Here is a 13,760-nt window from a genome sequence, read left to right as displayed (position 1 = left end):
ATAATATATACCGGACAGGAGCCCATACATTCTCCTGCCTCCAATAATATATACCGGACAGGAGCCCATACACTCTGCTGCCTCCAATAATATATACCGGACAGGAGCCCATACATTCTCCTGCCTCCAATAATATATACCGGACAGGAGCCCATACACTCTGCTGCCTCCAATAATATATACCGGACAGGAGCCCATACATTCTCCTGCCTCCAATAATATATACCGGACAGGAGCCCATACACTCTGCTGCCTCCAATAATATATACCGGACAGGAGCCCATACATTCTGCTGCCTCCAATAATATATACCGGACAGGAGCCCATACATTCTGCTGCCTCCAATAATATATACCGGACAGGAGCTCATACATTCTGCTGCCTCCAATAATATATACCGGACAGGAGCCCATACATTCTGCTGCCTCCAATAATATATACCGGACAGGAGCCCATACATTCTGCTGCCTCCAATAATATATACCGGACAGGAGCCCATACATTCTGCTGCCTCCAATAATATATACCGGACAGGAGCCCATACATTCTGCTGCCTCCAATAATATATACCGGACAGGAGCCCATACATTCTGCTGCCTCCAATAATATATACCGGACAGGAGCCCATACATTCTGCTGCCTCCAATAATATATACCGGACAGGAGCCCATACATTCTGCTGCCTCCAATAATATATACCGGACAGGAGCCCATACATTCTGCTGCCTCCAATAATATATACCGGACAGGAGCCCATACATTCTGCTGCCTCCAATAATATATACCGGACAGGAGCCCATACATTCTGCTGCCTCCAATAATATATACCGGACAGGAGCCCATACATTCTGCTGCCTCCAATAATATATACCGGACAGGAGCCCATACATTCTGCTGCCTCCAATAATATATACCGGACAGGAGCCCATACATTCTGCTGCCTCCAATAATATATACCTGACAGGAGCCCATAGATTCTGCTGCCGCTGCATGGGGCGACGCCGGGTCCGTCCTCCACAGTGCGCACAGGAAGCAGTCCCAGGGCGATGACGTCATCGCCCTGAGACTGACCTCCTGCGCATGCGCCGGCAGTGTCGCGCTGCGCAGAGGAGGCAGAGGGGCACTGCGGCAGCAGGCAGAGCAGGGAGATCGCTCTCCCTGCTTTGCCGCTGCAGAGGGCTCATCACTGATCATATTGGTATTGCTGCCGATACGATTAGCGAACTGGGGGGGGCCTTCTGTTCTCTGTACAGGGCCTGGGGGGGCGGGGCGTGGCCATCGGGACCCGGGGCCCACAGGGGTTTTTCCCAATCCTCCGGTGGGCCAGTCCGCCCCTGCATGGGTTTCAGCCTTCTAATTTAACCAACTCATCCCATTAGTCCCATGCTGATGTACATTGTGTCTTGGTAAACAATAAAGAGGACGGGTGCTGATCGGCTTCTCACCAAAGTTCAATTGTTATTGTCAAAAGTTAGTTATTCCCTATCCATCCCAGCAGTTAGACCCCCAGCAATCCAAAGATTGCAGCTCTGCAGGCTGATTTTGAATGGAGTGGAGCTGCACTTGCTTGAACGCCACTCTATCTGTTGACAATGAATCTACAAGAAATAGTCGAGTACAGCACTTGATTTTGTCTGGCAGTCCCTCTGACATTGCATGGTGCAGAGGTCGAACACCTCTGCCTTATTGAAGATGAAGCTGTAGAGCCACAATCTCGGGATCACTGAGGGTCCAACTGCTGGGACGGATGGGGGGTAACTTTATCAGGTACTAATCAGGCCCCTACCTATACAGTGTGAGTCTTAGTATATTTAGAACAGGGCAGGAACAATCTTAGGCAATATTGTGTGCCACACTGGTGTGACATTACCTGTTTGTGATAATCTGAAAATAAATTTTAACTACTGATAAAAACTAGGATTCATTTAATGCTTAACTTCTTCTGGACTGCTCATATACTATAAACATCTGGGCAGGTCCACATTGTACTCTGCAGTGACATTCTAAAACGTCACTGCAAAATATAGTATGAGCGGGTTGCTGGCTGTCAGACGCAGCTGGATGCCATATAGAGAAGGCATAGACATCTTCTTACCGTCGCTGCCATCTCTATTGCTCTATATACAGCTCTTAACAAGCGCTGTTTATACAGTAATAAGAAGCACTGACCGTGCTTGCTCCTCTGGAATCACTGAATGGAGGGAGCAGCAACTACTGGGTCATAGGAGACCTCATCAGCTCTGCTATATAGCCTGGAGGCTAAATATTCCCTGTTATTGGTGCTAAATTTACTAGCCCCAGTTACAAGGAGAAATTGGGTAAAAAAAAAGTACCGTATTTTTCGGACTATAAGACGCTCTTTTTTTCCTCCAAAATTTTGGAGGAAAGTGGGGGTGCGTCTTATAGTCCAAATATGGCTTTGGAAGGTGGGTGGAGCTGCAGCGGCAGAGCACAGGAGGCAGCAGCCGCCTGCTGCAGTCAACAATGTGTCTGCTGCTAAATAAAATGAGTATTCACTGCTCCCTACGCCCATGGGCGTGTGGAGCACTGAATATTCATTCTCCTTAATAGTACGCATAGTCAGCAGCCGCTGCCGGCTCCTGCAGCGTCTTGACGGTCGCGTGTCCCCGCTATTAAAGAGCATGAATATTAATTACTCCCCATTCCCATGGGCGTGGAGAGTAGTGAATATTCATGTTCTTTAATAGCGGGCATACGCGATCGCCCAGCTGCTGCAGGAGCTGCGACTACAGTGTGCATCCGCCAATAAGGAGAATGAAGTCACTACTCCCCACGCCTATAGTCCCGGCGTGCAGAGCAGTGAATCATCTGGCAGATCATCTCACTGTGTGACGGTGCATGGCAGTGACGTCATACGTGGCTCACACTGAGATCAGCTGCTGGCAGCAGAATAGGACGCAGCGCTGCAGCCGAGGAAGGAATGTGAGTATAATCCTTTATTTTTTTTGTGTGGGGTGCCATGCATACCAGAATGAGGGGCACCTTTCCCTATAAGAAAAAGTGTCCAATATATAAAAATTGTTACCAGAAAAGGGAAAAGAATTTAGAAAATGTGTTTTTTTTTTCATGGTCCTTTTGGTCATAAAAATATGAAAAAAACAGACATTTGTTTTAGTTTATTTTCATATTCAAAATAGTGTATGAAAAATAGCATATGAAATTAACATAAAAAGTATTCTCCACATTTTATGAAAAAATGGTTAAATATAAAAGGCCTGGTCTTGAACTCGTTAAAGACTCTGTTCTCCTTTCACTTTTTTAGTGTAACTATGTACTTATTTTGAAGTCCTTTTATTGAGCCAAACTGGTGATCTTGTTTGTTTAAATGCCTGACAGCTATTTTCCATTGTTAGTGAAGATGAACACTTCTCACTAATGAACATCAAGAACAAGATTATCATTTTGAAAAAATTCTGTTTGTGTTTCACCGCAGTGGAAGATCTGGTAAGTGCACGCCATATTACCCATCATAACAATATCATGTTTACTAAAGATGCCTTACCTTTATAGAGGGGTTTCTTCTGCATCACAGATTTCATCACTTTTTATTCTATGAATGCTATCTTTATAGAAAATAAATTATTCCTCATTTTATGTGTCTGGGTTTTAAACTTACCATGGGTAAAGTGCATCTGTGCTTATTGGGTGGTCCTCCGTAAGTTCACCAGTAATCTTACGTAAGGTGCTGCTGTGCTCAGTGCATGGTAGTGTCCAAGTACATATAATGGATCATTATGGCCTAACCAGAAAAAAAGTCACTAAACATGTTGATGACCCTAGATTAATTAACTATTAAATCCTGAATCCAGTCAAATTACTAAAATATCCTACTCCATCAAATAAGGGAGGAATGCTGCTCTCCAAAAAGGAGCTAATCGTACCAAGAAACAATGAACAATATCAGATGGCTGCATAACCCATCACCAATTCAGGAAACGTCTGGATTCAGAAAGTCATAGTAAATGGATATGGATTGGTAATGTAGCATGGCACACAGATATAATAGATATATGGCAGGTATCACATTAAATCACTAGATTATAGTAAGAATGTAAAAGGGAGAAAAGAATATGACCTATGTGATGGTTAATCCCCATGGGGATCCATTTACTATGACTTTTTGTATCCAGACATTTCCTGAATTGGTGATGGGTTATGCAGCCATCTGATATTGTTGATTGTTTCTTGGTACGATTAGCTCCTTTTTGGAGAGCAGCATTCCTCCCTTATTTGATGGAGTAGGATATTTTAGTAATTTGACTGGATTTATAGTGACACTTTTTCTGGTTAGGCCATAATGATCCATTATATGTACTTGGACACTACCATGCACTGAGCACAGCAGCACCTTATGTAAGATTACTGGCGAACTTACGGAGGACCACCCAATAAGCACAGATGCACTTTACCCATGGTAAGTCCTGAGATGTCTGTGCAATATAATTGAACAACCCATTGTGATTTCCTGGATATAATTTTGCACTAAAAGCACAGTGACACTTATATTCTATTAGGCCATAGAGTGTGTTCAATATTTACATACATTTATTTGGGACAGATCCTCCTTAATATTTGGCACAGCAGCACTTTATATATCTAACGTGGCTGGATCAAATTTGATACAATTGTGTACTTAGCTGTATGAGGGATCCTAGGTCCTTTTTCTGGGATATCATTGTGGCTCCCTCTCTAGTGGAGCAATGAAATATGATCAGTGTTTGAATCTTCTTGTCTGCTATTTTTTTCTCCTTTCTTTAATTGATTTTAATAATTGCCGTCAAAGATTATATTTTATTGAACTCTTGATTGCTGCTTGACTTCCGTCCGTTTGTAGGTTGTGTATTATATATGGAAGTATCTTACTAATTTGGGCGTTATATACAGTAGGTTGAATACTAAACATGTTTGTTTTTTTAATTATTTTATTTTCAAAAAAGGTTGATTTGAACTTTTGTGTTTATTTTTTTCATATTTTTAAAAACTTTTTTTTTTTACTTTATTTAATAGACCCCTTAGGAGACTTGAAGCTGCCATCGTCCGATCGCCGGCTATACATATCAGGGCTTCGGCCCTGCTATGGATCACAGAAATCATCATCTCCTATGAACGCCGGACACGACCTGGCGTTCACAGGAGTATTGTAATGACAGGCACGGGGGTCTTCTGCAGACCTCCAGCTGCCATGACAACCCATCCGTGCCCCGCAATCATGTGACATGGTCGCCGACGGGCTCCCGGAATGACATGCTTCCGGCCGGAGCATGTTAAATTCCGCTGTCGGAGATTGATAGTGGGATTGAACTAGTTCACAGCTGTGGGTGGAGCTCCGATGTTAAAGGCAAATGACAGCTGATTAAATCAGCCATCATGTACAGGGAGTGCCTCTTCACTTGGCCTTACATGCCCCTGCTCCATAGCTTTGATTACTACTGATGTCCTCCTAGCAATTTTCTGATGAAGGTCGTGGCTTAACAACCGAAACGTTACATTTATGTGGATTGCTTTTCTATTATTCCTGTTGGACTATTAAAAACTACACTTTCTGCAATTTTGAGTGCCAGATTCTATCTGTGTGATTGACCAGGAGTGGTTTCCTTTCCGTGTATCTGAATCCTATCTCATGTACAGGGAAAGATGCAGGTTCAGCATAAAGTCAGGGACACGACATATGACGTAAATATACGTCTTGTATCGTGACGGAGTTAAAGAAGCGCTCTGCTACTATCAGGGCCGGCGTCAGCACCCGGTGCACCCGGGCAAATGCCGGGGCCCTGAGCAGGCAGAGGGGCCCACTGGCGGTCGCGCACCCCGCTGGGCTATGGGCGGAGGAGAGCGGTGTCAGCGCCCGCCCTTCTCCGCCGCTTGCTCAGGGCCCCGGCAGCTGGATACTTACCTCTCCCCGTGCCTCCGCAGATCAGCTGTCTTCCTGCTCTGCACTCCCTGTGACGTCTCAGGTCAGAGGGTGCGGTGACGCCTTTACACCGCGCCCTCCCCTGAGCCGTCACAGGGAGCGCAGAGCGGGAAGACGCCGACAACGCTGGAGTTCGGACCCGAGCAGCAGGCAGCAGGTAGCAGGTGAGGAGAAGGGAGGTGAGTATTTGATTTTTTTTTTTTTTAATGTATGGAGGCATGGGGCAGTATAAAGAGAAGGGCGGGGGGCATCCTGCATGGGGCATTATAAAGAGAGGGGGGGACATCCTGCATAGGGCATTATAAAGAGGAGGGGTGACAGCATGCATGGGGCATTATAAGGTGGGGAACAGCCTGCATGGGGCATTATAAAGAGGGGGGGGGGACATCCTGCATGGGGCATTATAAAGAGGAGGGGCGACAGCCTGCATGAGGCATTATAAGGTGGGGAACAGCCTGCATGGGGCATTATAAAGAGGAGGGGTGACATCCTGCATGGGGCATTATAAAGAGGGAGGGGGGACATCCTGCATGGGGCATTATAAAGAGGAGGGGTGACAGCATGCATGGGGCATTATAAGGTGGGGAACAGCTTGCATGGGGCATTATAAAGAGGAGGGGTGACATCCTGCATGGGGCATTATAAAGAGGGAGGGGGGACATCCTGCATGGGGCATTATAAAGAGGAGGGGTGACAGCATGCATGGGGCATTATAAGGTGGGGAACAGCTTGCATGGGGCATTATAAAGAGGAGGGGTGACAGCATGCATGGGGCATTATAAGGTGGGGAACAGCCTGCATGGGGCATTATAAAGAGGGGGGGGGGACATCCTGCATGGGGCATTATAAAGAGGAGGGGGGACATCCTGCATGGGGCATTATAAAGAGAGGGGGGGACATCCTGCATAGGGCATTATAAAGAGGAGGGGTGACAGCATGCATGGGGCATTATAAGGTGGGGAACAGCCTGCATGGGGCATTATAAAGAGGGGGGGGGGACATCCTGCATGGGGCATTATAAAGAGGAGGGGGAACAGCCTGCATGGGGCATTATAAAGAGAGGGGGGGACATCCTGCATAGGGCATTATAAAGAGGAGGGGTGACAGCATGCATGGGGCATTATAAGGTGGGGAACAGCCTGCATGGGGCATTATAAAGAGGGGGGGGGGACATCCTGCATGGGGCATTATAAAGAGGAGGGGCGACAGCCTGCATGAGGCATTATAAGGTGGGGAACAGCCTGCATGGGGCATTATAAAGAGGAGGGGTGACATCCTGCATGGGGCATTATAAAGAGGGAGGGGGGACATCCTGCATGGGGCATTATAAAGAGGAGGGGTGACAGCATGCATGGGGCATTATAAGGTGGGGAACAGCTTGCATGGGGCATTATAAAGAGGAGGGGTGACATCCTGCATGGGGCATTATAAAGAGGGAGGGGGGACATCCTGCATGGGGCATTATAAAGAGGAGGGGTGACAGCATGCATGGGGCATTATAAGGTGGGGAACAGCTTGCATGGGGCATTATAAAGAGGAGGGGTGACAGCATGCATGGGGCATTATAAGGTGGGGAACAGCCTGCATGGGGCATTATAAAGAGGGGGGGGGGACATCCTGCATGGGGCATTATAAAGAGGAGGGGGGACATCCTGCATGGGGCATTATAAAGAGGAGGGGTGACAGCATGCATGGGGCATTATAAGGTGGGGAACAGCCTGCATGGGGCATTATAAAGAGGAGGGGTGACAGCCTGCATGAGGCATTATAAGGTGGGGAACAGCCTGCATGGGGCATTATAAAGAGGAGGGGTGACAGCATGCATGGGGCATTATAAGGTGGGGAACAGCCTGCATGGGGCTTTATAAAGAGGGGGGGGGGGGCATCCTGCATGGGGCATTATAAAGAGGAGGGGGGACATCCTGCATGGGGCATTATAAAGAGGAGGGGTGACAGCATGCATGGGGCATTATAAGGTGGGGAACAGCCTGCATGGGGCATTATAAAGAGGAGGGGTGACAGCATGCATGGGGCATTATAAGGTGGGGAACAGCCTGCATGGGGCATTATAAAGAGGAGGGGTGACAGCCTGCATGAGGCATTATAAGGTGGGGAACAGCCTGCATGGGGCATTATAAAGAGGAGGGGTGACATCCTGCATGGGGCATTATAAAGAGGAGGGGTGACAGCCTGCATGGGGCATTATAAGGCGGGGAACAGCCTGCATGGGGCATTATAAAGGGGGGGGGGGCAGCCTGTATGGGGCATTATAAGGGGGGGACAGCCTGTATGGGGCATTATGTGGGGGGTAACTGCCTGCATGCAGCATTATATGGGGGCCAGTATCCTGTATGGAGCGTTATAAGGGGACCGGTATCCTGCATGCAGCATTATATGGGGGCCAGTATCCTGTATGGAGCGTTATAAGGGGACCGGTATCCTGTATGGAGCGTTATATGGGGGCCAGTATTCCGTATGGAGCCTTATATGGGGGCCAGTATTCCGTATGGAGCCTTATATGGGGGCCAGTATTCCGTATGGAGCCTTATATGGGGGCCAGTATTCCGTATGGAGCCTTATATGGGGGCCAGTATTCCGTATGGAGCCTTATATGGGGGCCACTATTCTGTGTGGAGCCTTATATGGGGGCCAGTATTCCGCGTGGAGCCTTATATGGGGGCCAGTATTCCGTATGGGGCCTTATATGGGGGCCAGTATTCCTTATGGGGCCTTATATGGGGGCCAGTATTCCTTATGGGGCCTTATATGGGGGCCAGTATTCCTTATGGGGCCTTATATGGGGGCCAGTATTCTGTGTGGAGCGATTCACCGGTTTCTGAGCTATTGTGGAATTTACAGTAGATATCACTCATGTAATGTAAGAAGTGAAATCTTTGTACTATATATATATATATATATATATATATATATATATATATATATATATATATATATATATATATATATGTGTGTATATATGTAGCGCTGGCGTCCCTGCCCTCTGCTAGGCAGGGACGCTGCTCCCCTCACCGCTCTGCTCCGTGCCCGGCGTCCTCTCCCCGCTCTGCTGTCAGCGCGCGCTCCTTCCCGGCGTCCTCCTCCCGCTCTGCTCTCAGCGCGCGCTCCTTCCCGGCCCCTGTGCTTAGGGCGCGCGCGCTCCCCTCCTCTTAAAGGGGCCGCGCGCGCCGTCCTAAGGAGTCCCCGGCCAATGGCCGGAGGACTTCATCATATATAAGGCACCTCCTCCAAAATGGAGGTGCCCGAGCAATGTTGTTTGCACCTGTGTCTCACCTGTGCTTCAGCCCTCAGGTCCCGTTGCCAGTTTCCTGCCAGTTTCCTGCCAGTTTCCTGCCAGTTTCCTGCCAGTTTCCTGCCAGTTTCCTGCCTGAATACTTGTTACCTGTCTGCCAGTCTGAGGTCCGACGGTCTGCCTTACTACTCCTGTCAGTCTGTCTAAAGGACCAGCCTGCCCGCTCACCTGGGAGCGCACATCAGCTACCTGCCTACTTTCCTGAGGTCCGACGGTCTGCCTTACAACTCCGGTCAGTCTGTCTATGGACCAGCTTGCCCGCTCACCTGGGAGCGCTTCTCCGTTACCTGCCTGCTTGCCAGCCCGGAGGCTCCGTTGTCACGTGCTGTGACCATCAGCTACTTCAGACTCTTGTCCGCTCACCTGGGAGCGCTTCTCCGTTACCTGCCTGCTTGCCAGCCCGGAGGCTCCGTTGTCACGTGCTGTGACCATCAGCTACTTCAGACTCTTGTCCGCTCACCTGGGAGCGCTTCTCCGTTACCTGCCTGCTTGCCAGCCTGGAGGCTCCGTTGTCACGTGCTGTGACCATCAGCTACTTCAGAGACTCTTGCCCGCTCACCTGGGAGCGCTTCTCCGTTACCTGCCTGCTTGCCAGCCCGGAGGTTCTGCCGTCACGTGCCGTGACCACCTGTTATTTCCGAGACTCTCGCTTGCTCACCTGGGAGCACACATCTACCATCTGCCTGTTAGCCTACCCGGAGGCTCTGCCATCACAGGTCGTACCTACCCTTTACCCAGAGACTGCCCTGATCACTTGCTGTATCTCCCTGTCCGTTCATCCAGAGACTGCCGCCCGCTCCCTTACAAGGGCCGCCCCCTTGTATAGTAGCTCAGAGGTTCCGCCTCCCAGACCCGTTACAGTTTGCTCGGGCCATGGAACCCGGTGGCACCCAAGCTCCCTCGCTCTCGGACCTCTGTCTTGAACTGTCCCGTCAGAGGTCCCAACAGGAGTCCATCCTGGGTCACCTGCGGAATGTTAATACTCGCCTGAACACTCTGTCTGATCCACCAACAACCTCCGCCAGTGCCATATCTTGCAATCCGGCAGCTCCGCTGCCCACTAATACCATGGTATCCTACCCCGGACCCCGGCTTTCTGCACCTCCTCGCTTCGGAGGCGACTCCGTCCAGGCTCGGGGCTTCTTAAATCAGTGCACCCTGCATTTTGAACTTTTGTCCTACCAGTTTAACTCCGACCGGGCCAAAATTGCCTTCATCATGTCCCATCTCACCGGGGAAGCCCTGGCCTGGCTAAATCCTCTATGGGAGAGAGGAGACCCCCTGGTGTCCAACTTGCCTGCTTTTCTCACGGCTTTCCGGAAAGTCTTCGACGAACCCGGACGGAAGACCTCATCTGCATCATCGTTGCTACGCCTCCGTCAGGGGAGTCTCACCGTGGGCCAATATGCCATACGGTTCCGTACCCTTGCCTCGGAGCTGACCTGGGATAACGACGCTCTGGTTTCAGTCTTCTGGGAGGGTCTGTCCGGCCGTATTAAAGATGAACTTGCCGGTCGGGACACTCCTACCACTCTCGATGACTTAATAACTCTTGCCACCCGGATTGACCTACGGTTCCAGGAGCGTGCCAGAGAGGTCACCCGTGAGAGGAGGTTACCACGTCTAGCTCCTACTTTTCAGAAACCCGTCACTCCTTCTGTCTCTAACCAGGTACACCCTCCTGAGCCTATGCAGGTCGACCAGACCAAGATGGTCAAGACCCGTCAGGACTTACGCCGTGCCGAGGGGACCTGCTTCTACTGTGGCGGTAAGGAGCACCAGATCCGTGCCTGCCCGGAAAGGTCTGGAAACGCCTGTGTCTAGGTTCGCTCAGAGAGGTCCACCTAGACAAGAATAAATCCTCTCCATCCCTGCTGTTGTCAGTTTCAATCGTCTACGGGGAGAACCGTTATTTCGAACTAGCCCAACTGGACTCTGGAGCAGCCGGGAATCTTATTTCACAGTCCCTGGTAGAGAAATACCGCATCCCCACCAAACCTCTGGCTGTACCCTTGTCTGTGGCTGCCGTGGATGGGGGGCTCTTACCACGCCCCATCCAACTCATCACCGAATCCATTACTCTGCAGGTGGGAATGCTGCATTCTGAGAGTATCTCCTTTCATGTTCTGCCTGGACTCTCTCACGCCCTCTTGCTAGGTCTGCCTTGGCTCCAGAGACATGCACCCGTGCTTGACTGGCAAACCGGAGAAGTCCTTCGCTGGGGACAAGACTGTCATAAGACCTGCCTGGTTCCCGTCCATCCCGTCCGTCCCTCTCCTACCCCAGCTAATCTACCTGGACTTCCAATTCCTTATTGGTCTTATGCTGATGTCTTTAATAAAAAGGAGGCAGAGACATTACCCCCTCATAGACCATACGACTGTCCCATCGACCTGTTACCCGGTACTACTCCTCCCCGTGGGCGTATAGAATCTGGCCAGGGGATTCATCCGGAAATCTACCTCCCCGGCGGGAGCAGGCTTCTTTTTCGTTAAAAAGAAGGACGGCTCTCTCCGTCCCTGTATAGACTATAGAGGCCTAAACCAGATCACGGTGAAGAATAAGTACCCCCTTCCGCTCATTCCAGAATTATTTGATCGTCTGAGGGGGGCTAGAATCTTCACCAAACTAGACCTCCGTGGGGCGTACAACCTGGTTCGTATCCGTCAAGGGGATGAATGGAAGACGGCATTCAACACCCGGGACGGCCACTATGAATACCTGGTAATGCCCTTTGGTCTCTGTAACGCTCCTGCCGTCTTTCAAGAGTTGGTCAATGACATCTTCCGGGACCTTCTCTACTCCTGCGTAGTGGTGTACCTGGACGACATCTTGGTCTTCTCTCCGGATCTCCAGACTCACCGGAGGGACGTTCGTCAGGTCCTGCTCAGGCTCAGGCAGAATCACCTCTTCGCTAAATACGAGAAGTGCCTCTTTGAGCAGACCTCGCTTCCGTTTTTGGGCTACATTATTTCTCAGACCGGCCTACGAATGGATCCAGAGAAACTGTCTGCCATCGAGAAATGGCCTCGACCGGAGGGGCTGAAGGCCATTCAGCGGTTCCTGGGCTTCGCCAACTACTACCGCCTCTTCATACCACACTTCTCTTCCCGGACTGCCCCAATTTCCGCGCTCACCCGTAAGGGTACTAATCCCAAAGAGTGGCCGCCCGAAGCAGAAGAAGCCTTTCTTTCCTTAAAACAGGCCTTCTCTTCCGCCCCGGTGCTGCATCGCCCGGACGGCAACAAGCAGTTCTTCCTGGAAGTGGACGCCTCCTCCTCTGGAGCTGGAGCGGTACTTACTCAAAAATCTTCTTCCGGGAGGATGGTAACTTGCGGCTTCTTCTCTAAACTCTTCTCCTCCTCAGAGCGCAATTATTCCATAGGAGATCGAGAGTTATTGGCCATCAAACTGGCATTGGAGGAGTGGCGTTACCTGCTTGAGGGGGCTCTTCACCCGGTAATAATTTACACTGACCACAAGAACTTGGCTTATCTCCAGCATGCCCAGAGACTTAACCCGCGCCAAGCCCGGTGGTCCTTGTTTTTTGCTCGTTTTGATTTTGTCCTTCATTTTCGCCCGGCTGACAAAAACGTCAAGGCGGACGCCTTGTCTCGATCCTTTCTGGTATCTGATCTCGAGGAAGATCCGAAACACATCATCGATCCCGCCAGAGTAATGCAGGTGGCTCCCGTGAGTCTAAATCGTCTTCCTCCCGGAAAGACGTTCGTATCAGTACCTGATCGGGAGAAGATCCTTCACTGGGGTCACTCGTCTAAACTGGCTGGCCACGCTGGTCAGAAGAAGACCCTCCAGCTTATTTCCCGGCACTACTGGTGGCCTACCCTGCACAAGGATGTAATAGACTTTGTTTCTGCCTGTGTGTCCTGCGCCCGCAACAAGGTTCCGAGACAGCTGCCAGCCGGTCACCTCCTTCCGCTCCCAGTACCTGCTGCCCCCTGGCAGCATATTGCAATGGACTTCATAACTGACCTCCCACTCTCTGCCGGTTGTACGGTCATTTGGGTGGTCGCTGACCGCTTCTCCAAGATGGCTCATTTCGTTCCCCTGCCAGGCCTCCCGTCTGCACCCGAGCTAGCTAGAGACTTTATTCGTCACATCTTCCGTTTTCATGGCCTGCCCCTCCACATCGTGTCGGATCGTGGGGTACAGTTCACCTCACGCTTCTGGAGAGCCACTTGTAAACTACTAGACGTCTCCCTGGACTTCTCTTCCGCTTACCACCCACAGTCCAATGGTCAAGTGGAGCGGATCAATCAGAACCTGACCAGTTACCTCCGGCACTTCGTTAATGCCCACCATTCTGACTGGGTGGATCTCCTACCATGGGCCGAGTTCTCTTACAATAATCACGAGAGCGAATCCTCCTCCAAATCCCCGTTTTTTGTAGTCTTTGGTCAGCATCCTCGGATTCCTTTTCCTGTCTCCACCTCGGTGGACAACCCGGCTGCGGAATCTCTCGTTAGCAAATTTTCCTCCATTTGGGAGAGTACCCGA

At 50.1% G+C, this 13,760-nt stretch overlaps 1 protein-coding gene across 2 annotated transcripts in view; it reads left to right on the top strand.

Moving 5' to 3' along the window:
* Positions 1-13,760, top strand: part of ACD (ACD shelterin complex subunit and telomerase recruitment factor) — a 74,111-nt gene that overhangs the window by 11,280 nt on the left and 49,071 nt on the right. The window contains exon 4 of one of the 2 annotated variants that reach the window (XM_073678700.1): positions 3,375-3,465. In XM_073678700.1, the coding sequence (XP_073534801.1) occupies positions 3,375-3,465 (91 nt within the window). Of the gene's footprint in view, positions 1-3,357; positions 3,466-13,760 lie in introns of both variants that reach the window. The other variant, XM_073678701.1, reaches the window with a different exon arrangement.

Source organism: Phyllobates terribilis, unplaced genomic scaffold (genome assembly GCF_046119375.1).
Source record: "Phyllobates terribilis strain yellow unplaced genomic scaffold, ASM4611937v1 Scaffold_4__5_contigs__length_816908805, whole genome shotgun sequence".
Lineage (NCBI taxonomy): Eukaryota > Metazoa > Chordata > Amphibia > Anura > Dendrobatidae > Phyllobates > Phyllobates terribilis.
The sequence above is the reverse complement of the archived record's forward strand: the minus strand, read 5'-3'. Positions and strand labels throughout refer to the sequence as shown.